General features: G+C 49.8%; 6 protein-coding genes across 6 annotated transcripts; 2 read left to right on the top strand and 4 right to left on the bottom strand.

Annotated features, from left to right (window-relative positions):
- Nucleotides 1–691: 691 nt before the first annotated feature.
- PtA15_16A129 (uncharacterized protein) lies at nucleotides 692–1,094 on the top strand (the record flags this gene model as incomplete). The annotated part of the gene is made up of 3 exons (XM_053163788.1): nucleotides 692–717; nucleotides 820–955; nucleotides 1,050–1,094. The coding sequence occupies 3 exons, from the start codon at nucleotides 692–694 to the stop codon at nucleotides 1,092–1,094; spliced, it is 207 nt and encodes a 68-aa protein (XP_053027778.1).
- A 608-nt stretch (nucleotides 1,095–1,702) lies between these two features.
- Nucleotides 1,703–3,761, bottom strand: PtA15_16A128 (uncharacterized protein; the record flags this gene model as incomplete). Its single annotated transcript, XM_053163787.1, has 7 exons — nucleotides 1,703–1,742; nucleotides 1,806–2,252; nucleotides 2,314–2,620; nucleotides 2,701–2,836; nucleotides 2,906–3,246; nucleotides 3,325–3,421; nucleotides 3,501–3,761. The coding sequence occupies 7 exons, from the start codon at nucleotides 3,759–3,761 to the stop codon at nucleotides 1,703–1,705; spliced, it is 1,629 nt and encodes a 542-aa protein (XP_053027777.1).
- Nucleotides 3,762–5,439: 1,678 nt separating this feature from the next.
- On the bottom strand, nucleotides 5,440–7,512 carry PtA15_16A127 (uncharacterized protein; the record flags this gene model as incomplete). Its single annotated transcript, XM_053163786.1, has 9 exons — nucleotides 5,440–5,458; nucleotides 5,546–5,598; nucleotides 5,687–5,905; nucleotides 5,986–6,415; nucleotides 6,481–6,547; nucleotides 6,615–6,785; nucleotides 6,859–6,880; nucleotides 6,971–7,261; nucleotides 7,318–7,512. 9 exons carry the CDS (start codon nucleotides 7,510–7,512, stop codon nucleotides 5,440–5,442), a joined length of 1,467 nt encoding a protein of 488 aa, XP_053027776.1.
- A 97-nt stretch (nucleotides 7,513–7,609) lies between these two features.
- PtA15_16A126 (uncharacterized protein) lies at nucleotides 7,610–9,592 on the top strand (the record flags this gene model as incomplete). Its single annotated transcript, XM_053163785.1, has 5 exons — nucleotides 7,610–7,653; nucleotides 7,895–8,351; nucleotides 8,418–8,570; nucleotides 9,238–9,342; nucleotides 9,413–9,592. 5 exons carry the CDS (start codon nucleotides 7,610–7,612, stop codon nucleotides 9,590–9,592), a joined length of 939 nt encoding a protein of 312 aa, XP_053027775.1.
- An 880-nt stretch (nucleotides 9,593–10,472) lies between these two features.
- Nucleotides 10,473–10,742, bottom strand: PtA15_16A125 (uncharacterized protein; the record flags this gene model as incomplete). The annotated part of the gene is made up of 1 exon (XM_053163784.1): nucleotides 10,473–10,742. The coding sequence occupies one exon, from the start codon at nucleotides 10,740–10,742 to the stop codon at nucleotides 10,473–10,475; it is 270 nt and encodes an 89-aa protein (XP_053027774.1).
- A 9,011-nt stretch (nucleotides 10,743–19,753) lies between these two features.
- On the bottom strand, nucleotides 19,754–21,163 carry PtA15_16A124 (uncharacterized protein; the record flags this gene model as incomplete). Its single annotated transcript, XM_053163783.1, has 5 exons — nucleotides 19,754–19,830; nucleotides 19,944–20,484; nucleotides 20,562–20,694; nucleotides 20,823–20,883; nucleotides 20,959–21,163. The coding sequence occupies 5 exons, from the start codon at nucleotides 21,161–21,163 to the stop codon at nucleotides 19,754–19,756; spliced, it is 1,017 nt and encodes a 338-aa protein (XP_053027773.1).
- Nucleotides 21,164–22,997: the final 1,834 nt, after the last annotated feature.

Here is a 22,997-nt window from a genome sequence, read left to right as displayed (position 1 = left end):
TCAAAACCATTATGTTGGCGATAAAATGTACGATGTTTCATAAACCGGTCTATAAACTATTACAATATTCTAGAGGGTTCCAAGTTGCTAAACAAACGAGTTACAAAGGATTTAATTCAATTAGATGGTGAAAAATTAACTGTAAATTTACAACCTGGCTTGACCCTTTATAATCCTGAATTCTTCATTCAAAACATTCACCAATCTGGATTAAGCTGCGAGGATATTTAAGTCCTGCACCTTTCAGGTCCATTCTATCTCCACATGCCTGGTGAGGCTGATGGGCGCTTGATGAATTTTGCCCCGGTTGAGCTGTTGGGTGCTTCACGAAAGTACCCGTCCGCCCGCAGGATGGCCTGGTCGGGAGGACAGCGGCCAGACGGGCACAAGCATGTCCGTGACCCCAGACGGTTGCTCGCGGGGCTTACTGATACCCGTGGGTTTATATGGGCCGGAAGGGGGTACCCGGCCGGCGGGTCAAAGTAGCCGCCGCGGGTATCCCGAGGACTCCCGAGGACTCCCGAGGGCATCCGGGTACCCCGCGGGTTCCAGCTCGGATGATACCGCGGAGCACTTGAGCCAAGCGGAGGAGACCACTCGTACCAGCCACCAAAACATCGGTCGGAAATTCAAAACACCACACTCAAGTTTATCCTAACGACGCTCGATCACCGCCCTCCAACCGTTCAAGATGAGTTCCTGGCGCGCACACTTCGGGTGAGTACCGTTGTGCGACCACGTATACGGGCTTATAATCTGACTTGTCTTCTTCTGCCGGCTCGAACAAATCTATCTTTTCGCTTGGGAAACGGGAACTAGCTTTAACAAGTACCTCAGCATCACTTCTCGGGCTACTCAAAAAGCTCTCAAGGAAGAACACAAGTTGAAACTTGCAGGGAGGTCTGACACGAACTTGCGATACCAAAACTGGGAAGCGGGCAAAGCCGGAGAACAGGTCAATGCTTCTTATGATACATGAACCATTTTATTTATGTTGTTACTAAAGTAAAAACAGTTTGCTAATCTCATCCTCATCTTGTATGATATAGACCTGGGTCAAAGCGCAAGAAGAGCACGATGCGAAGACGCACTGAACAATGGGGTAAACCGTTTAGCCGACTGCTCATAGATCGGGTTCCTCAGTAGATCATAAACGATATTACTATCAGCCCGAAGTTATCTCTAGAAAAATATTTTGTAATGAAATCAATCGAAACCGTCGATCCGCGCTTATCACCGGGTCTCGTTAGATCAATTGCTAGATTAGTTTTAAAATTGACCTCTCTCTTGTATCTAACGACTCAACAGTTGAGCTATAAGATTGTCGGTAATCACATTTCATCACCCAGAAAAATAGTACACATACACCAGCGTGTACACCTAGCTTACAAGGAACATAACTGCTTGCTACAGAAACTTGACTAGAGAAACAATACTACCAACTAACTAACATAAATAAGCACACTGAGATAGAAAAGATGAGGTCTAAAATGTGTCGATCAATGAAAATGTCATAGTGCTATTGGGTTGGTAGGGAAGAAGGAAAAACAAAACGGTGGCTGAGCCAAAAAGAAGTAGCCGGCGGCACGAGTATTGAAAGCGGAGTCTCCAAAGGACTGGGAGGCTTTGCCGCTCACAACTGCTCCCGTCGGTGATCAAGTTGGTGCTACATACATCCGAAGAATGCAAGATGCCTTTTGATTTACAATTTCGGTCGGTTTGGTGCAGCCATATCATCCAAACTGTACCGAGTCAAAATTCAGTAATCGGTGCGTTGACTGCATCTTATTAGTGGGTACACATACCTGGTCATGAGCGCACTGGTCAGAAAATCGTCAGGAACTGGCGCATAAGCTTGCGAACTCAAATAGCGCTTCGCGATATCGACCTTGGCTGGGTCTAGCCCTTTGGCAGTCGTCTTCTTGGCTTGAGCAGTTTCTTCCTCCAAGATTTGGTCGATCCACTCAGCAGTAATTTTCTTGTGAGCATCGGTCATACAACCATGTCTCACCCATTGCCATATTTGAAGGCGGGCTATTTCTGCAGTAGCAGCGTCCTCCATCAAGTTCGCAATCGGTACACAGCCAACGCCAGTAATCCAATTAGCACAGTATTGTAAAGCTGCAGATACGTTCTCGCGAATACCATGCTCGGTGATTTTACCGGGTACGTTCGTGTTGAGCAAATCGAGGGCAGTCACTTGCACTTCCGAGCGACGCACATGATATTGGTTTGGTCCGACCATGTTTTCACTAGAGAAAACAAGGAGTCAGTCCGACGGAATCGACATCCGTGATCACTGAACGTACTCACTTGAAAATATCAAGAGCTACTTTCACCAAAGCAGGATGAGCGACCCAAGTTCCGTCGTGACCAGCTTTAACCTCTCTCAACTTATCAGCTTTGACTTTGTTCATCGCCGCCTCATTTGCTTTGGGGTTGTCCTTGATGGGAATCTGTGCACTCATTCCTCCCATAGCAGCGACGCCTCTTGAATGGCAAGTTTTGATCAGAAGACGGACATAGGCGTCCATGAACGGGACGGTCATCGTGACATCGGAGCGGTCGGGAAGTACAAATTGAGGATTGTGGCGCATTTTCTTGATGAACGAGAATATGTCTGCCACATAGAAAAAGAAACAAATGTTAGAGGTTTGTCTATTTTGGAACATTTAAAAGCTCATGGAGTTTATGACCAACAGTCCCATCGTCCACAATTAAGACCAGACGAATGCTCTTTGAGCTCGAAGATGAATTCATCCATTTGGAATGCAGCAGGGATTGTCTCGATTAAACAAGTGGCACGGATTGTGCCTCGTGGCAAGTGAATGTAGTCCTAGTCAACGTGCGCAACCGATTGGTTAGGATTCAAGAATTAGTTTCTACACGGACGATCGTAACTGACCTGGGCTACTTTGAAGATATCGTTCCATAATCTGGCCTCGAGGTAGTGCTCCATTTTGGGGAGGTAGAAGTAAGGACCGAATCCCATCTTGATACACTCCTTGGCATTATGGAAAAAGTAGAGCCCAAAGTCAAAGATGCCACCGCTGATGGGTTGACCGTCAACGAGGAGATGAGGTTCGTCTAAGTGCCAACCTCGAGCTCGGACGATCAAAGTGGCGATACGATCGTTGAGTTTATAATCCTTCCCGTTGGGGGCCTTGAAGGAAATTTGTCTTCGGACGGCGTCTCTCATGTTGATCTGGCCATCGAGATTGTTGAGCCAAGTAGGGGCATGCGAGTCTAAGAAAATGAAAGGAAAGAAGTAGAGATATCAGACGAAAATACCATTTGATTAGGCCTGAAGAAGAGGCCACCCACCTTCAAAGTCAGCCATAAAGGTAGCAGCGCCAGAGTTAAGCGCGTTGATGACCATCTTGCGGTCTACTGGTCCTGTGATTTCAACCCGACGATCCCGCTATGGGGCAGCCGCAAGAGAGACAGCTCTAGGGGTTATCGAATGGGGACACTAGGAAGAGCAGCCAATTTCGACTTACCAAACCAGGGGCTGGACCAGCAGCTTGCCAGGCCAGATTTTCTCTGACCCATTTCGTTTCCGAATGGAAGTTTGGGAGACCACCGGCATCCAAACGGGCCTGTTCGAGCTGGCGGCGCTGGAGAAGCGAACGACGGGTAGGTTCAAAGTAGCGATGTAAGGTGGCCAAGAACTGGAGTGCATCGGGCGTTAGGATGGCCAGATGGGGAGCTTCAACCGCACAGGTGATGGTCACGCCTGGTGGAGTCTGGACTTGAGACATAACTGGAGTTCAAATTTTCAGAACGAGGACGACTGTGGGTGGAAATGGTGTGTGTGTGTGGGTGGGGAGTGGAGAGGAAGGAAGGCTGTTGACCATCGCAGTCCAGAGGGATCAAGAAAAAAACAGGATTTATTACTCGGGTAAAGAGTGCTCGATCGCAGACAATACGATGACGTCACAGACACACAAACACAAAACGATCACTGCCAGCGTGAAAGAGTGCCCAACTCTCGTGGATTGCGACTCGGCTGCACCCGAAACAGGGCCGACGTCACCCGCGGACCCGCCCCCGGCCCTGGGCAGGTTCCAAAATGCCGGTGCAGAGGAATTGAAAGTGCCGTGGCCTGCCGTCACGCGGAATGAGATCAGGCTGTTGCCACGAGTGTTGTGCTCGGGCCGGAGCCAACGCGAGCTTAACTAAGCGCACCTCCACCCGGGGAGGTGACCCGGGTTGCTATCCCGGGTTTACAAAAACCACCACCCACCCGGGGAGCCACATTCAAGTTTCTATTTTGCATCGGATTGGCATCGGGTTGCTACATCTGGCACTCCACCAGCAGCTCGATAGCGCTCTTGAAAGGCAGCCATCTGAGGACACCTGTGGTGTTTTCTTCATGCCTTACACTTGACATTCATCGCCCGTCGCCGGCCCTCCTCCCCCCGATTGATTGCATAATTTCAACCCAGGACTTCCAATGCCTCCCAAACAATCCAATCAGACAGTTCCGGCCGCGGTGAAGACACCAACACCGGCCCAACTCGTGCCTCCACAACCACTGTTTCCTTCCTCCTTAGTCTGTGGCGGCTACGCTCATCTTTCTGCATGTGGTTCATTTTCTAGCTGCCAGCATATTAGCGAGCAACACTTTGGTGCCTCTGGCACTATGAATAGTGCCCCAGCACTAACCTCATGCAAAAAGCGAGGCTGCCAACAAGGACATGCAGATCTGCAATCCGTGGCGTGCGGGTTCCCGAGACCCTGATCGCCTCTCAGCCAACCACCCGGCACACACATTGGGGCGCCGGATTGCACCCCGCTTCCCGCAGACGAGAGCCGCCGACACTCGGACGTGGGCAGCAAGGATGGCCGACAAGGTCCGCAAGGAAAAGAATGACCAAGAAGATGGAAATCAGCTTGGAAGATCGTTTCCCATCAACGCTTGTTCCCACATTATGTCTGGGTCTTTTTCTGTTTCGTCCCCACTTCCGAAAACCAGTCTGGACTCTCCTTGCGCGCTTAGAGAACGTTGTGAGTGCAGCAAGCAGGATAAACGATGTGACGAGTATGCTAGCCATGCGGGGTGTACATATTGGCAGGCAATGTCCGGCAAATCTCGGACTGTGGCAGCCTGCACAGCCACCAACTGGATGCATTGAAAACCGCTCTCGTCTGCCAAACCACTAGAGTACCGCCAGGCAATCCAGACAGATCTCCTCCTGCGGCAGCCTGCACAGGCACCAAATGCCATGTGATCCCCCTCTCATTTCGTCCGGCCACTGGCGTGCCTGCCATGGCGCGAGTCTCAGCATGCAAAGGAGGGCAAAGCGTATGCTGAAAGGCATGGTGGATTGGCAATGATACATCTGGATGAGCGGGCCAGCGGTGCTGAGGTTGTGCGGCAAGGCGTCCACAAGAGTGGTCCTTCTCAGCGCGAAACAGGAAAGGGGCGATGGGCGATCATGCTAGTTCGAGGTACCTGTTGCAAGCAAGTGGCGCCAAAGGGGCCATCAATCTGGGGGATGGGTTCAAAGAGGGAGGTTGGAGTGAGAGAGAGGAGACGGACCGTTCGAGCTCCCAGTTAGTGACTGCCTGGGTGTACAGCTTCCATTCGTTAAGCTACGCGTGCGGAGAGCCCGAGGCGCGTCAACACTGGTCCCCGAGAGGCGCGGGCGAGAGGGTAGGGGGGAGAGGGAGAGGGACTGACCCTGGTGGCGCCGAAGTGGTCGACGAAGGCGTTGCCGAGGACCAGCCGGGCCTTGCTCTCGGGGCGCATGAACCGCTGGACGGCCTCGGAAAGCGTGCCGGGCAGGGCGGGCGAGGGCGCGGGCGTGGAGGCTGCGCTGGAGACCGGCGGGAAGTCCTTCAGCGAGAGGTGGTGCTCGATGCCGTAGAAGCCGGCGGCGAGGATCGCCGCGAGCGCGTACTGCACGTGTCCGGGGCTGTATTGGTCAGCAGGGACGGACGCCAGAGAAGGAGGATCGTCGGAGCGGGGCGGGGACGTACGTGGGGGTTCATGTCTGCGCCGGGCACGCGGACCTCGAGCCGGGTGGCGTTGGGCTCGCAGTTCGGGGGCGCGATGATGCGGACGGAGGCGAGGCGACTGTCGAGGCCCCAGCTGACGTGGGTGGCGGCCCAGAAGCCCTCGACGAGACGCTTGTAGCCGTTGACGGTCGGGATGAGGCACGGGACGATGTCGGCCAGACAGGCCATCAGCCCGGCGACGAACTGCTCGGCCTGGACGGAGATGTGGGCCGTGTGCTCGGGCCAGCTCGGCGCCGGCTGGCGCCCCGCAAAGAGGTTCGCCCCCCTGCCGGCCGTCCACAGCGAGATGTGCACGTGGCCCGAGCAGCCCGGGAGGTTGGCGTGCGGCTTGGCCATGAAGGACGGCATGATCCCGTACTTCATTCCGACGCTCTTGGCGGCAAGCTTGAACCTGAGCATATTTTCCAAATAAAAAATCCACCTGCTGGGCCAGGAGGAGGAATAAATAGAACGCACAGGATTGCATTGTCCGCCATCCGCAGGGCGTCCGTGTATTCCAGCGCGGTTTCGTAGACGCCCGGGCCTGGGGCGACGAAGGACGAGTCAGGCCTGGGCGGGGATGGGAGGCGGCAGTCGGGGAGATGGCTCACCGGTTTCGGTGTGGTGTCCTTCGATGGGGATCCCGAAGGCTTGGGCGGTCTCGAAGAGGTCCTGGAAGTATTCTCTGTTCAGGCCGGGGCGCAAGAGCGAGTATCCGTGCATGCCGGGCGTCAAGGGGGCCAGATTGACGAAGTGCTTGTCCTTGGCCGACTGCGCCGTTTCTGGGGGGGGGGGGAGGAATCAGGAGGTGGTCAGCTCTGAGCGCCTGGCCGTCGCGGGTGGAAGTGGGCGGACCTTTAAACTGGAAGTATTCGTACTGTGTACTCCGAGCGTGTGTCAGCATGGGTCGAGCAGGCGAGAGACAGCACCAGGTCGTGCGTGGGGATGTACTTAGGGAAACACGTGCCTCGATGCCGGCCAGGGCCTGGATGCCCGCCTGGGCGCTGAGCTTGGCCAGGACGGACTTGAGCAGGCCTCGCGGACAGACGGAGAGGGGCGTGTGGGGCGCGGCGGGGCTGAAGAAGTCGATGAGGAAGAACGGGGTGCCTGGGCGGTGGTCGGGGGCGGATGCGAGCTCGTTGGGCTCCCATGGCACGCACCGGTAGGTGTCCAGATCGACGCGGGCCGTCAGGTCGCGGTAGCCGTTCTGGCTGTTGGAGATCGTCAGCTCGGGCTCGTAGGTGCGGTCGTGGATATCCTGTGTAAGTGTTTGGATTAAGCGAACTGTCGATGCTTGGGGTGGGAGGTGCGTACCCAGCCGAAGATGACGCTGCACCAGCCCAGGCCGTCGGTCTTGATGGCCGAGAGCAGCTTGGGGGTGGAGACCAGCTTGCCGCGGAGGAGGCCGTCGGCGTCGATGCCTGCGAGCTTGACTTTGTGGCAGCCGGCCAGTCTGCTCGTCCAGGTGCTGACGAGCGCGTCCTTCTGGCTTTCCTGTGGGGTGGACATCGTCTGCTGCTGCTGTTCGTTGGGGCTGTGTGGGTGTGTGTATGCGCGTTGCTGATCCGACCCGAGTGGGGGGGGCCCTGCTGCGGCGGCTTGCCCGATGGGGGCGGAAGAGCAGCTGAGTGCGGAAAAACTTGGAAGATTGTCGGTGGCTGGGCAGTTTTTTCCGGGGAAAGCCCGACGATGAGCAGCCAGCCCCACCAGACCATCAACCCAGCACCAAACCAGCACCCAACCACCCCCAGCTGACCACCATGCCCCACCCGGGCGAGCCCACCCTCCGCCCGAGCAGCAGCAGCAGCAGCAGCAGCCCCACCAGCCCCGCCCACGCCCACGCCCACGCCCACGCCGACCTGCAGCCCGGCGACCCCTGCACGCCGACAAGCACGACCCCCTGCTACCCGCACTACCACCCCTCGCCCTCGCCCTCCGTCTCCCTCTCCCTCTCCTCGCTCTCCTCCACCAAGCCCCAGCACCACCCCCACCCCCCGGAGACCCCCGAGCCGCCCGCCTACAAGCCCCCCTTCTACCACTCTCCCAGGCCCTTCCGCCGCCTCCACCTCTTCAAGGCCCGCATCCCCCACCTCGGCCTCCTCGCCGCCGTCTTCGCCCTCGGCTATCTCCTCGGCGCACGCCCCGCCGCCCACCAGCCACGCATCCCCTCCCCCCACCACCTCGCACGCTTCGTCCTCCGCAAGCCCGCCATCCCCTTCCTCGTCCCCCTCGCCCCCCCCACCCCCCCACAGGACCCCCGCCACCCCCTCCAGCTCGCCCGCCCCAAACACAAGATCCCCTCGATCATCCACTATGTCTTCGGCATGGCCCCCGACTTCGGCGGAAAGGTAAACCCACCCTCTCTCTCTCTCTCTCTCGCACCCTCGCAGACATACTCACACATGCCCATCCAGCCCTTCGGCTTCATCCACTACGCCTCCATCCAGTCCGCCGTCCAGATCCTCAGACCCAAGGAGATCCACTTCCACCACCACTACGAGCCCACCGGCTGGTGGTTCGAGCGTGCCCAGGAGATCGACGGCTTCAAGCTCGTCAAGGAGCGCGACGTACGCCCCCATCCCTGCCCGCCCCATCCGCTCTCCGCTGACCCCCTTCCATCCAGGTCACCGAGATCTACGGCCGGACCGTCAAGCACTTCGCCCACAAGGCTGACGTGAGTCCTCGTCTGCTGTTGCCCCACGCTGTCTGTCGGCTGAGCCTTGCCCGCCCCCCCCCCCCCCCCCCATCCCAGATCATCCGCCTCGAGGCCCTGCGGGACTACGGCGGCATCTATCTCGACCTGGATGGTAAGCCCACTCCCTCGGAAGAAAAAGAGCCGGGAAGACTGAGGACATCCCCTTCCTGGCACAGTGTTCGTTGTGCGGAACTTCGACAGCCTGATGAACCTGGACGTCGTGCTGGGCCAAGAGGCGCGGCCGCGGCCGACGTTCTCGCGCCGGCCGGGCTCCGAGACCGTCGACGAGCCGGTGGGCCTGTGCAATGCGATCATCCTGGCGAAGCCCTTCGCGCCCTTCATCGCCCGCTGGCTGTCCAGCTACCGCTCCTTCAACCACCACCGCTGGGCCGACCATTCCTCCCTCATGCCCTGGGCCCTCGCCCAGGCCCATCCAGACGAACTCACCGTCCTCGGCCCCCGCGCCTTCTTCTATCCGCTCTGGTGCGTCCCCCAATCCCACCCCCCCCCCCCTCTCTCTCTCTCTTGACACTCATCAGATCCTCCTTACCCCTCGCGGCGGGTGCAGGCACGAAGACGATCTGTGGGTCGTCCACAAGACCACCGACTGGGACTTCGACCGCTCCGAGCAATTCGCCTACCACGTAAGACCCACCCTCTCTCCGCGAGAACCCCGTCCGCTCCAGCGCGCTGATCGGAGCTCTCTCTCTCTAGGCGTGGAGCTCGATCAGCCACGCCTCCTATCTGGCCTCGCTCGACCCCGACAGGATCCACGCCTCCGGCGGGCCCGAGCGCGGCGAGAGCAGCTTCACCTACTTCGTCCGCCGCTTCATCCACGACTCGATCCGCGAGCAATGGCGCACCGCCAAGGCTAACCGCACCCTCGGAATATAATCCCCCCCCCCCCCCCCCCTTCCTGCTTCGTTGTTTCTCTCTTTCTCCGCTTTCGCATGCTCGGGCTTGCGCGTATAGCCCACCTCGTTTTCTGCTCTATCACCCCTGGCCTTCACGCCCAAAAACACAGATCCTTTCTCTCTCTGTCTCTCTCGCTTATCACCGCAGGAAGTTCAGCAGCAGCAATAGTTTTCTCTGCCCTCGTCACTCACCCCTCCGCACCCACTATCGTTCAACCTTCGCTCGTCCTCCTTTTGCCCCCGGATCGTCGTCCCCTCTTCTCCGGACCGTCTTTCTTTGCGGCCTCTCTTCTTTGCTTCGTCTCTATCGGTTGTGCAGTAAAAAATATGGGTGTTTTTGGAAAGGATGGATGGCACGGAAATGGACACTGTTTTTTGTCGTTGTTCTTGGTGTGCAACACGCGAAGAAAAAGCCAGCAAGCGCCGCCAGGTGACATGCAGCTTGCATTCCAGCTCTGCTCAAGCAAACATTTTTTTGGGGGAGGGGTGGTCATACAAGACTTGGATGCCCACCAAGACCTGGAGGCCGTGCAGGAGGTGCAATGAGCTTCGAGACATTGGCTGTCTGTGGACCCCTCTGATGGGCACATCTGCAGGCCTTGAGTGATTCCAGAATTCCCAGGCCAACTCTGCACCCTCGATGGGTGGAACATCTACAAGGGCCCCGAACACAGGTTGCTTCAGTGGTCTGTGTGATCAGTAGACTTGCCACTCTTGCGCTCTTGCAGGAACACACGCTCACATAGCCAGCGAGGAATGCAAGATACCAGTGCCCGCTTTCGGAGACGTACTCGCAAAAGCGTCTCCTCTGCCCCCCCAGCCGCCACTAGGTGCAGATCTTGGATCCGCACCTTGGAAGCCTACTTTACCCAAACCCAGCCATTTTCATGCACGGCCGGAGCGCTTCCCTGGGCCTGGGGTGTGGGCACAGGGGAGCCAGAGTCTCTGCGGCTCGGAGACCCGCATTTGGGGGCTTTGTTCTGCTGGCTCAGACTGGTCAGGTGGGGCCGGTGTCTGCTGCGCGCGCAGAGGGAGGACCACAGGCTGTGGATAGGGCCGCATCGGGTCTTGGGAAAGGGCTGGGAAACCCCCAAGGCGTGGGCTTTACATTCCACATGTTCTTCAGACATCGTTCTTCTATTCCCTGGGGAAGTTTGTGGGCCCAATGTTGGGCTTGCGGGCTCGTTTCAATGGGAACAAGTATGTCCCCTTGTATCTTCCATGTCACCCTTTTTGGCCCTGATGTATCTCACATGGAAAAGGCCCTGAATCGGCGGCTTTCATGTGTTTATGGTATTCAAAATTGCATAAGATTTTTTTACATAAAATCATAAACTGCAATTTTGGCTAGTTTTATGCACGCTGACATCTCCCAGCCAAAATTGGCTTTATGATTTTATGTAAACAGTGGCATATGCAATTTTGAATACCATAGTTTTGTGGACGTGCTTCTTTCATTAAATGGGGGACATCAAGCTACTAAGGATGATGGATAATTTCATTGAGAAAATGTTTTTACCATTTATGGTGTTAAAAGTTGGTTTGCATAATTATGGTGTTCAAAGTTGGTTTGCATAATTTTATGCATGCATAAATCATAAAATCATAAAATTGTTTTTGCAGGGGATATGACTGTCTGATTATGTAATACAAAATTTCCTCACCAAAATATATTTATGATTTTATGATTTATGCATGCATAAAATTATGCAAACCAACTTTGAACACCATAAATTTCATGCATGCATAAATCATAAAATCATCAAAATATTTTGGTGAGGAAATTTTGTATTACATAATCAGACAGTCATATCCCCTGCAAAAAAGATTTTATGATTTTATGATTTATGCATGCATAAAATTATGCAAACCAACTTTAAACAACAAAGGGTAGTTACGCTACACGTAACGCGTAGATAACGGTAATGTAACGGAATTTTTGTTGTTATCTACGCATTATGCGTAACGGCGGTGCGATTACGTTATTGCACCACATTAAGCCGGGTTTTTTTATGCTTGTTGCGTTATCTGGCTGCGCGGAGCTCCTGAGAACGGGCAAAAAATGCGGCTAAACGGTCTGTTATTGCGTTATCCAGGGGATAACGCGATAACAGGCCTCAAAAATGAGGCCCGTTACGTTACGCGCAGGGCCTAGAATGGCCCCATTACTAGTAAAGTAACGGGGGGCCCCGGATAACGGGGATAGTTACGTTACCAAAATTGCGCGGATAACACAACATAATGTAACTACCCTTCATTGCTTTGAACACCATAATTGAATTTCAAATGGGAATCTTTTTCATATGTAGGCAGTGTTGGAATTCAAATTCAGAGCTCATAGACTTGCATTACCATTTAAGGTGTTCAAAGTTGAAATCATAAAATTTTCAATGCATAAAATCATAAAATCATAAAACTTTCAAGTGTTGATTTCATATGTATCATTCTAGAAATGCTGCTCTAATTTGAGTGCTTGGGTGCAACATATTTTTTTCAGCTTAGATTTTATGATTTTGTGCAAGTCAACTTTGAACACCCTAATTGTAGATTGAATCATTGAAATTGAACCCTGAAATTGCCCCCCCATCTAGCCTTAAACCCTCTACTCTGTGCTTTGCATGTCATTTGGAACGAGTGTTCCGTAGTGGTTGCACAAGGATCAAATATACTAAAAGTGCCAGCTTATTTTTTTTCTTTGTGCTATTTCCAGACCTACAGGAGGGCATCCCTTCAAGCTCATGCTACCCCTCCATGATAATTAGTTCTACAATGTCTGCTTCCCAGTTTTGCATGCAAGTGTTGCTGCAAAATTGGGTTATGCAAAATGACCTGCATGCACGTGTGTGTCTACTTTGGAACCTCCTATTGCTTGATTGATATTACTCTCCTCAATCCCTTTCTTACAAAATCCCGTTTCTGTTGTCACCTTCTCAACCTGGTGGCATTTCTTTCTTTCTTCTTTGAATCAGCCCCTTCCTACTTTTACCATTGATGACTGTTTAATCAGAAATTCTCCTTTGGTTCATCACATCCAAACGCTTTGACTCATTGTCAACTTCAATCATCATATCTCCAAATTCCAAGACATTTAAAATTGTATTCCTTCTTCTTCAATGTACTACCATTTACTTTTAATTCCTTAGTGGACTCTATTTGTTTTTCTTCAAAAAAATTATAAATTCTAGCCTTCCATGTTTACTGTTGTCCAAACTATCAAGATAATTCTTTTTTATGTAAAAATTCAATCTTTGTTTTAATTCTTCTTCTATTTATAACATTACATGTATAGGTTTGGTCTGGTTTGACAATTTACAGTTGTGGTAGAAAAGCAAAAACTATCTTATCTTTCCATTTTTATCAAGACCCATTAAGCAGCTTTGAGGCTTGAAGCTATGTTATGTTCACGGATGTGTAAATGAAACATGAGATTATGGCTTTGGAAAGCTCCATAAGCCCATAAAATAAATATATAAGTCAATATATATGGCCTTATAGTATGCATATGTGCCCAGGTCCCCCAATTGCAGAGATCAAAAAAAAAATTAAACTTTTTTTGGAGGGAGCAATCAGCAAGCCCACATAGATTTAGAATCTACAACCTCCAAAGACCCCAAAGATGTGGTCAATGTTCTTGGGCCTATGTTACACTCTCAGGTTGGCCCCAAATCTGGATGTCAGCTTTTGCCCCCTGGGTTGGTACTGACGGATTACTACTGCAACTTTAATCCAGATATTCTCTCAGGAAGCAAAATGTCATTTTTTTGATATTTTTCTTAGAATAATGAAACTTCTTAATTGTGTAAAAAGATTTGCAAGTCTTTTCTATGTGCTTTAATCAACTCAAAAACATGCTATGGGATAACTTTTCTACGTGCTTCCACAACTGCTATACACATTGGGGAAGTAAATTATGTTTTACACCACATATCACATTCTTGGAATCAGCCCAAGTCTGGTGGACACTGTTGGCTGAAAAGTGTAGACTGGATGCCCAGGGAGCATCCCAAGGATGCCAGGTACACTGAGCATCACAATGACGCTTTTTGAAAGGGTCCATGTGTGATTTTTGGCTTTTAAGACTGTTGGATGGACATACCAATATTGAATAAACCCTCAATCAGACACTCTTGCCCAAGAGTGTCCAATCAAAATCTCAGTTGTCCAAAACATGAAGCATCCATTGGAGTGTCCAATAAACACTGTGGTGATCAATTCTGGAACACGTGTCAAATTGTCCACGGAGCAATCAGTGCGGCGCAGAGGCAGTACGGAAACAGTGCGGAACGGAGCGGAGCGGAGCGGAGCGCTCAACTAAAGGCGGCGGCGCGCAGAGCTCAACGGCGGAACTGGACTCAGACTAAGCAGGCCAGCGCAGACTGGATAGCAGAGGTGGTGATTGGGGGAAGCCGTGGCAGCCAGAAGGGCGGTGTGTGGGATCCTGACATCATAGGCTAGACATGGGTGTGGAAGATAGAGAGAGGAGTTTGACGGTGGTCGAAGGCGAGCGGCAGAGACAACATGAGTTGGCGTGAGAGCAGAGCTTGGCGGATGATGTGCGTGTGTGTATATCTCTTGGCGGATGTCAAGTGTGCATGTGTGAACAGAGTTAGCGGATGGCGTGCGTGGGAGGGGGGCATAAGATATCTTCTAGTTCTCTTCCTTTTCTCTATAAAATCACAGTGGGGGAGGGAGGATTCACCATCATACTCCCCACAGACTCTCTTTTTACGGTTTTACTTTACTTTTTGGATTGTTGTGCTTCTTCTACTTTGTGTACGTTGAGAAATTGCTTTATGTGTTACGGTTGTGCTTGCTTTACAGCTGTTTTCTTGTGGTTTTTGCTGAGTTTTGTTGCGGAGTTATCTTCTTTATGCGGTGGAGATTTATTTTACGGTTTAGGTCTGTGGAGTTTTATTATTTTACGTGCTTTACTTTATTTATCCCACCCAGAGCCCTACAACACAGCGGAGCTGCGGAGCAGAGTTTCTCCAGATCACCCAACTTTACCTGGCAATCATCTTCGAGCGGCGGAGTCCTGCCAATTCTACGCAGTGACCACTTTTCTTCATCACAACACCAAATAAACATTGTCCATTGGGCACTCTCAATTGAGATTTTCCAATGGACAACAAAGCATCAACCATTGGACACTCTGGCTGGAATGTCCAATGGATACCAAAAAGTAATCCCCTGATCAAGTGATTCATTTTTTCTTATTTATCAAGAGTGTCCTATGGAAAGCCTATTGGATACTAAGGGCAGAGGGGTGTGACCAGTGGTACAAACTGATTGGCAAAGGTAATGTGACACACGCAGGTGTACAGCAATGTCAGAAAAGCTTGCCTAATTTTGTGGCTGAAATGACTTCTGCATTTCAGCCACAGGCCTGTACAGCTTCACTGTACAGGCAGACAAAACCCGTTCGGGCAGCTGGTTTTGCTTGACATGGGTGCCGGGCCGGGCGAAGGGCGAGGGGGGCAGGGGCGGCGAAGGGCCGGATCGCAGCAAAATCACTCCAGGAATCCAACGGTGGGGCCCTCAAGGCCTCAAAGTGGAAAACAAAGAAACTGGGTTTTTTCTTCTGATGGCATTCCTGACGTACAGGAGCCATACAGGCTTTGAGGCTGAAATCAGCGGTCCAAAAGCTGGCCGCAAGCTTTTCTGACATTGCTGTAACTGGTGCAGTTGGCTTGGGAGGGAGAGTGGTGGGTTGTGATGATGGCAGGGTCCATGGACAGGTTTCAAGCTTGACTCCTGCACTCCCCCCCCCTCCTGGATGGGGCCTGTGCAACAAACGTTTTCCTCCAAGCATCCAATTGATGCCTTCAGGCCAGATGGAAAAAGCTATTTGTTTCATCCCAAATTATGCCCTGAGACATCCAGTAGATGTTCTAAAACTGTATAAGAATATAATACAATATCTGAACAAGATTGGGGAATCTTTTTAATCTTGCTGCAGCACAATATTGTGGCAGAAGCAGACTGGAGGGGATCCTGTCAATCTGGAATAAATCTGGGATCTTGGATTTCCCAGGGAAATCTGAAATTTGGGACTCTGGAGTCTGGATCACTTTGGTGAGGTTTGGGGACCTAGAATTCCATGCAAAATCTGGAATATGTTGGCTCAGATCTGAGTCTCTGCTTGAATCAACTCCAGGATTGCTTTTTTTCTCTCTCTGATTTTAGTTTCAAAAGTTTGTGTCCTAACACATTAGTTTGAAGACCAAAACCATTAGCCTTATGTTCTTTCTAGTATTGAGACACATGGCTGACCAGATGACCGCGCGCTGTAAAGCTCAAAAGTGTTCCTGAGAACCTTTTGCTGAGTGCGGAAAGGGATGAATGAGGTTACCTCTGCCTTTCCTGGGTCACTAGACACTAAAACAAGCCCCCCAATCTACGATTGGAAGGTTTATGTAGTGATAGTGGAGGTGTATCAAAAGATAGCCTACTTTGAGCAGGTGGCTTAAGGGTTATGGTAATGTAGCTGATGTGTAAGTGTTGTAATGAGGTTGTAATTTGTATGTAAGGGTGTAAAACCACAATATAGAGTGGGGCTAATACTGTAGAGTGAGCAAGTATTGTACTGTTATGGGGTAAGCTGAGTGCAAGTAGTTTGCTGAGAGGAATTACAACTGGGGGGAGGAGAGCCTCCTTAAATAGAAAAGAGTGAGACATTTTAGCTCCAGGGGAACAAGAGAATGAGGGGTTTTAGCTGCCCTGAAAGCTACAATGAGGTATTTTGGCTGGTGGTTGACAGGTCACATGAGGTCATGATGTCATATGAGAGAATTTAGCTAGTGAGAAATAGGAGGTGAGGAATTTTAGCTGGCCTGGCCTGTCAACTGATGTCATCTGCAAGCTGCATGAGGGGTTTTTGCTATCTTGACACCTGCATGATGTCATCTGTCAACTGTCAGACTGCATAAGCCTGCATCAAGTGTGCATAACACTGCATGACACTGTATGACATGTGCATAGCACAATGAAATGAGTGCAGCTGATGAGGTAAAGTATATGTAAAGGTTTAGACAAGCTGTCAGGGTGGTCCATGTAACGGATTACATGTCCTGGGTAAGTGTGGTTCATGTAACGGATTACATGACCTGAGTATGGTGTTTGTGTGTGTGAAACTGAATGATGGTGTCTTGAAGGGTTTGTAACTTGTGATCCAGAGGGGTTTAAGGTGTTTTTTCCATGGTGTCCTGTGTAGTTTTGGCCGTAGAATCCAGTGGTGTCGCCGTATTGGTTGATTTGAGAGTCTACATATGAGAAAAAAAGGATATTTTGAAATGGGCTAGATGGGTAACCATAAAGCATACCACAGCGCCACGCTGCGGCTTAACCTAATTTGATGATAGTTAGAAACACTCCTGAGATGTACATAGTTCAATCTTATTCCGCTAGATTGTACTCTGTTCATCTCTTCATTTGTTTCTCACCATCATCAATTCACTCACGCTCATCCTCCGGTCATCCACAGGTATGCCTCTAGTATCCACTCTCATTCTTCACTGTATCTCTAGTCTTACCGTGTTGTCTTCTCATCTCAGGTGTGCCTCAACCTGAGTCTTGTCCCGCTGTTCACGTAGCTCACAGCATTCCTGCTGTTGTCATAGATCCCCCAGCTTGTTGTCCTTTATCTAGTGCAGCTAGACCAGAGCTGCCATGAGCTTATGACTCATTGTGATGATAAAGATGTTGAGGGGCACAGGGGTTGCAGGACTGAGGTTCACCTACTGAGGCCCCAATTATAAACAAAATTTTGAGTTATATTTTGAAAGTATTCAAAGAGAATTTCAAAACGGAAATGAAATCAAAATGAAAGATTTTTGATTTCAAAATCCTCTTGGAAAAACTTCAAACAACAGGGTGCACATATAAACAATTGTGCATCCCTGAGCAAGTAGCCTGCTGGAGTGGGCAGGCAGGGGCGATATGTCTGTGACACGGGCAAGCTGGATAGAATACAGCTTGCCTGTTCAGCCTTGGCTGTCTGAACCAAAAAAGAACCCGCACACCTCGCCAGGCCAACACGCACACAATGATCCCCCTCTCAATGATCGACTCAACAAATCAGCTCTTCGCCACTTGGCTTTGGAACGAGCAGAATAACGTGTTTGGATCATCTGCGGCGAGATCGTAGCCGTATTGACGTGCGTTTTGTCCCGTGGTCCCGCCGCCAAGGGCAGGATCATATTGCCCCTGGTGGTCCTGGGCTGCCTGGAGGTGTTTGTAAGGGTAGGCCATCTGTTTTTTTCTCAGTGGGTGCAATCGTGCAATCTGGTATATTGCAGCAGTTTTTTTCATGTGCCAGCCGACCCCTGCCCGGTGAACTCCGCCGACCCAATACAGCCATTAAATGGGGGGGGGTCTGAGGCACCAGTGGCCTGACAACCATACAGGAATACTGCCTGTTCAAAATTTTGATTCCTCGGATTTTGAGATTCTGGAATCTTGAACACCCCTCCCGGGTGTGTTTGAAGAGATTTGGGATTATTTTGAAATGAAAAGAACTCAAAACAAAGTTGGTTTTGATTTCAAAATAATTTCAAAATAATCTCAAAATAATCTCAAAATTCCGTTTATAATTGGGGCCTGAGTCTTGTGACACGGGGAGCTGTTGACACACAGAGACAATGAGGGTTTTATTCAGTGAGTAGAGAGCTCCAGGATCAGAAATCAGACAGACTAAATAAAACACCAAAGCACAACTATAAGCATCTCAACAAAAGACCGGATGTCCCACAATCTTCAAGGCTCTTGGTTAGGTTTGAAGATTACTCAACTGGTTGTTCTCAAGTCTGACTATCATACATTTAGGTTTTGCTATTCTCATGTATCGCCAACGGTGGGCTGATACACTAACTGTATTGTTAGTGTAGTGTATTGTTAGTTTTTTCCACTGCACTACACAAATAATACTGTTATCCTTGATTTTATTGCAATAACAATACATCTTTTTGATGTTATTCTTTTTGGCTGTTATTGTATTGTTAGTGTAGCTGAAATATGCCAGGTTAACAATAACCAAATCCTAGTTTCATGATTGTTATCTGTTGTTATTCCTGATAGCAAATACAATAACTGTTGGTTTATCTCTGCAATTAATGATAAAATTACTTTCAGTGTATTGATATTTTTGGTAGTAAAGTTGGTTTTGTGTTACAAAAAAAATAAATCTGGGACATGATGTTTTGAAAATCATTTTCTAGAGGCTAAAAACCATGAAATAACAGATACTGTAGTGCAGAAGATTGTTATCCTAACTCTGATACACTAACTTTCAGGGAACTGTTGGTTATCCAAAATAAATACACTACCTGTTAGTGTATTTTGAGTGTATTCTGGATAACAATACCCAAGATCTTCAATGAGAAACTTTGGATACACTAACTGTTAGTGTATTGGGCTATAATTGGGGATAACAATACCCCAATTGTCTCGCCAAATAACCACGGATACACTAACAGATATTGCCCCGTAGCGTAGCGTAGCGTAGTGGCCCATCGTTGGTATCACTAGTCAACCTTGTTTCTCCATTGTTTTGTTTTCCTTCTTCCTTACATAACTCATTATATTTTGTCACTCCAATAAATTTTTCAGGTATTAGTCATTCCAGCTGTTGCTTGCTCATCAGAGTCTTTTCTCTCCTCATCGCTCACCCACTGTCAACTGGTGTTTCATAGGTTCAGTTCTATTTTCTTCATTTTCTTTTACTCAATAAGCAATACACAACTCATCATATTGTGTCACTCTCATATCTTGTTCAAGTATTAGTCGTTCCAGCTCTTGGTTGCCCATTGGAGTCTTTTCTCTCCTCATTGCTACCCGCTGTCAACTGGTGTTTCATACTCATGAGAGAAACTCAGATTTCAGTCCAATTGTAGAGCAGAGCCAGGATTGCATATGTGTTTGAAATTATGGAAGACTGAATGGTGTATTTCATAAGATCCCAGTAAGCAGATGCAAGTTCGGAAGAATGATGTGTGGTAAAACTGACAAAATAAACACTAGCATTAGAGAAAATATTAATATTTTCATGAATGAAACAATACTGCTGTCATGAGAAGCTGTGATCAAGGAATTAATTAACAGCGAAAAACAGACAGGTTAGGGTTTTTTAGGCATTCAATCCAGATCATGGAGGAGCAGGAGGCCAATTTGCTGAAAGATTTGAGTTGTACATGGGGGCTTGAGAAGAACCGGCCGTTGGGGCTTTGGATCAGCGAGAATGAATTGACACAGCAGACAATAAAAAAACATTAATCAGCACATTATTTTTATCGTGGCAAAGAGCAACCTCGGTCGTTGCTCTACACTATACTCACCTAAGCTGAATCCTGATGGCAAAAAACTATACTGCTCGCCCACATTCATTAATCCCAAATTTACATACGCTTGGATTCGCTGCTCTAGATTGGGCGAAAGCGAGTCACTCCACGGAAGATCAGGAGGATCAAACGTAGTCGGGCAAGTGGTAGGGTTGTTATCCTGTCCATCGGAAACTGAAGCTCTAGTCAAATCTTCATGTCCAGCGGTATACGGCCGAGAACCCTCAAAATCTAGACCATCTTCTTCACGCAATAAGCTCAATGGTCGATACCCTGTCGTTTTATGTCGCATCTCAAACACACGCGATGGGTTCCGTTCCTTCCAAATGGTCGCGTGGACGTCAGCGCTCAAGGGTGATGTGGCGTCTTCATGTGACCAGCCTTGAGATGAATCGACCGTGTTCGTGCTAAAGCTACTGATGTTGCTCAATGCTGACCCAGGTGTCTGCTCGTTAGACCCCGTAGGAAACCATGACAGATTCCCTTCTCTTGGGGTTATCGGGAGGATGAACGGCGGCCTAGTTTGACGATGGCCAACCTGGGCAGCATTCATTGATTGGGCATTAATACATCGTGATTCTTAATTCACGACAAACCCATACTGAATCCACTTACTTCGATCTTCAAGTTCGAATTATTCTGGAATACTGAGCCTAGGCATGCCTTAGCGCATGTCAACCTGTCTTTCAGCTTTTCAATTTGACGCCGTTGGTCTGCCGCATGTTTTTGGTAAATCGGAATGTTTCCACTTGAAAAGGGCGATTATCGATGAGATAGAAGAAGAAAATTAGACTTGACAACAAAGCTCAACAGAAAGGCGCCTTCCAATCTCAATGTTGTAAGGTATGTGGGAGGCTACACGAAAAAAAAACTCACGTCGGGAAACCGCCTTGCCAATCACATGCCGCCCCGTCCCCTCGGGACAAACATCCTTTGCCTGATAACAAGTAAGTTGATAAGCACAACAACAAACGTGCTCATGGGTATAAGAAAGGAACTAAGAATATCTTACACGGGTAAGTCCGTGAGCAGCGTATTTTTCGTTCTCTACATTGAAGACAGGCATTACGCACCCTTCGAGCCCCTTTGACCTCCCGCTTAGGAGAGAGGTCTGCTGCACTGCTCGACTGTATCTGGCAAGATGATGCCTCGGGAAACCCGCTCGGCGCGGATGCCAGAAATAAACCCAGCTCATAGTCTACCCCATTTAAATCCATGGTAGTAAGATGTATATATTCCGAGGGGTGTTAGACTGTATAGTATGCTGTTGTTTATTTTAAGTGTTTGACTGTGAAAGCTCTACTCGGCCAGCCCCCGGAGATTCGGGCGCTTCTTTTCGCCAGGACGTTTTGACGAGCAGATACTATCGCTGAGGATTATACGGAAAGTAGCAGGAGCGAAAAACCGTGATGGAGCTGATAGAGAGATGCGGTTAGACGGAAAAATATCAACCGGGACATATAAGTATTGAGGGTTCCGATGGGATAGGATGGAAGTTATTTGAAAATCAGAAAGGAGAAACACCTTGGGAGGAGCTTTACCTTTCTCAACCAAGTTTTCACCGAACTCACACAAGTTCTTGAGAAGGCTGGATTTCTGGTACCCGGCAATCTTTACCCCGTTGTGGATTCAGCACTGGTAAAATCAGTTGAGATCCTGATGCATTCATCTATAAAGTTGGTGCTTGGATAAGATCTTTCTTCTGCTTCCAGGCTATTATAGCTTCATAGAATTTAACAAGAGCACTCCGGATCGAACCTACACAGCTTAGGATAACCAAAGCACAGGCAATTCCAAGACAGAGGCAGAAGCAATAAAGGGAGAAAAAAAATGATGAAGAAACATTGGCTGCTTGATGGACCTCTCAAAAGTCGGAGTGGGTGCCTGGACGAATTGAGTTGGGAATCCTATCTTTGAAAGTTCGGTGCCAGAAATAAAGCACAAATTAAGAACTAAGTGAAAGACTTTGTAGATACCAAGAATAACTCGAGGTGATGAGGTGATCAACTTACGGCTCGCTTTTCGCCTACGCTGCTGACTCAATAACATGTGAAACACTACACTCTGGGTGCAAAAGCACGTCCAAGGATGGTCGATGGCGACTGTCCTTGAAGTTGGAGAGGTCGCCCCCCCCCCCCCGGCCCCGGCAACAACATCGGGCTAGATTGATACGGGTTCTGTGCCACTAAGTCTGACGGAGATCCACTGGAAACGTCTTTCGCCTTCTATCTATCCTGTCCGTCGGAGCGGTACGTTCCCAGAAAGCTCGATACGCCGTGATTCAGGCGCCTCCGAGCCGTGCACATCACGAACCCAACAGGATATGCGGTCACCCGTCCGCTCACCGTCTGAAAGTAAGTCATGGTGCAATGGCGCGAGAACATGACACTGGACTGCTTGACCGTGTTTTCCGGTAGGTAGCTGCGGAGGAATACCGTATCGTTAAAGTGGGGAGGCTCCCACACCGATTGGCCTGCCAGCTGATGCAAGTAGGCATCATGTTGTCAACCGGAACATGGGGCACCAAAAGTCAACAAATGATAGGTGCGGTGTGCACTCTCTCCTCGTTGCCATTTTGTTCCGGCCATCGAAAGGAGTATGCTCTCTTCGGAACGGCCATTAAACGCGACGTACCTTGGCAACTAGCCTTACTGGCCATCGAGGCGTGTCTACACCCCTCTCGATGGTTGGGCGGGCCGCGGTGCTGGTCATCGAGGGCAATGTGTATTCTCTTGGTGGCCGGCACTGAACGGCCATTGAATGACGCGTCGGAGTGTTGCTGCGTGGGCAAAGGTCAAACCTTACACTAATAGAAACCAATGTGCCGCTGATGGACTGGATCGGCTGGGTGACAGTCATGGGACATATGGCCGAGTGGTCTAAGGCGCTAGCTTCAGGTTCCGATCAGATCCGCTAGTCTTCGGGCGTGGGTTCGAATCCCACTGTGTTCACATTCTTTTGCGGTCCTGAGTACTTGCATCTTCTTCGACCTTTTATGGCCACTAGGGTTTATTGAATGATCTTAGAGCATCCTTACCGGTCGAGCTATGT

The sequence above is a fragment of the Puccinia triticina genome, chromosome 16A (assembly GCF_026914185.1).
Source record: "Puccinia triticina chromosome 16A, complete sequence".
Lineage (NCBI taxonomy): Eukaryota > Fungi > Basidiomycota > Pucciniomycetes > Pucciniales > Pucciniaceae > Puccinia > Puccinia triticina.
This window is presented reverse-complemented; position numbering and strand designations above follow the sequence as displayed.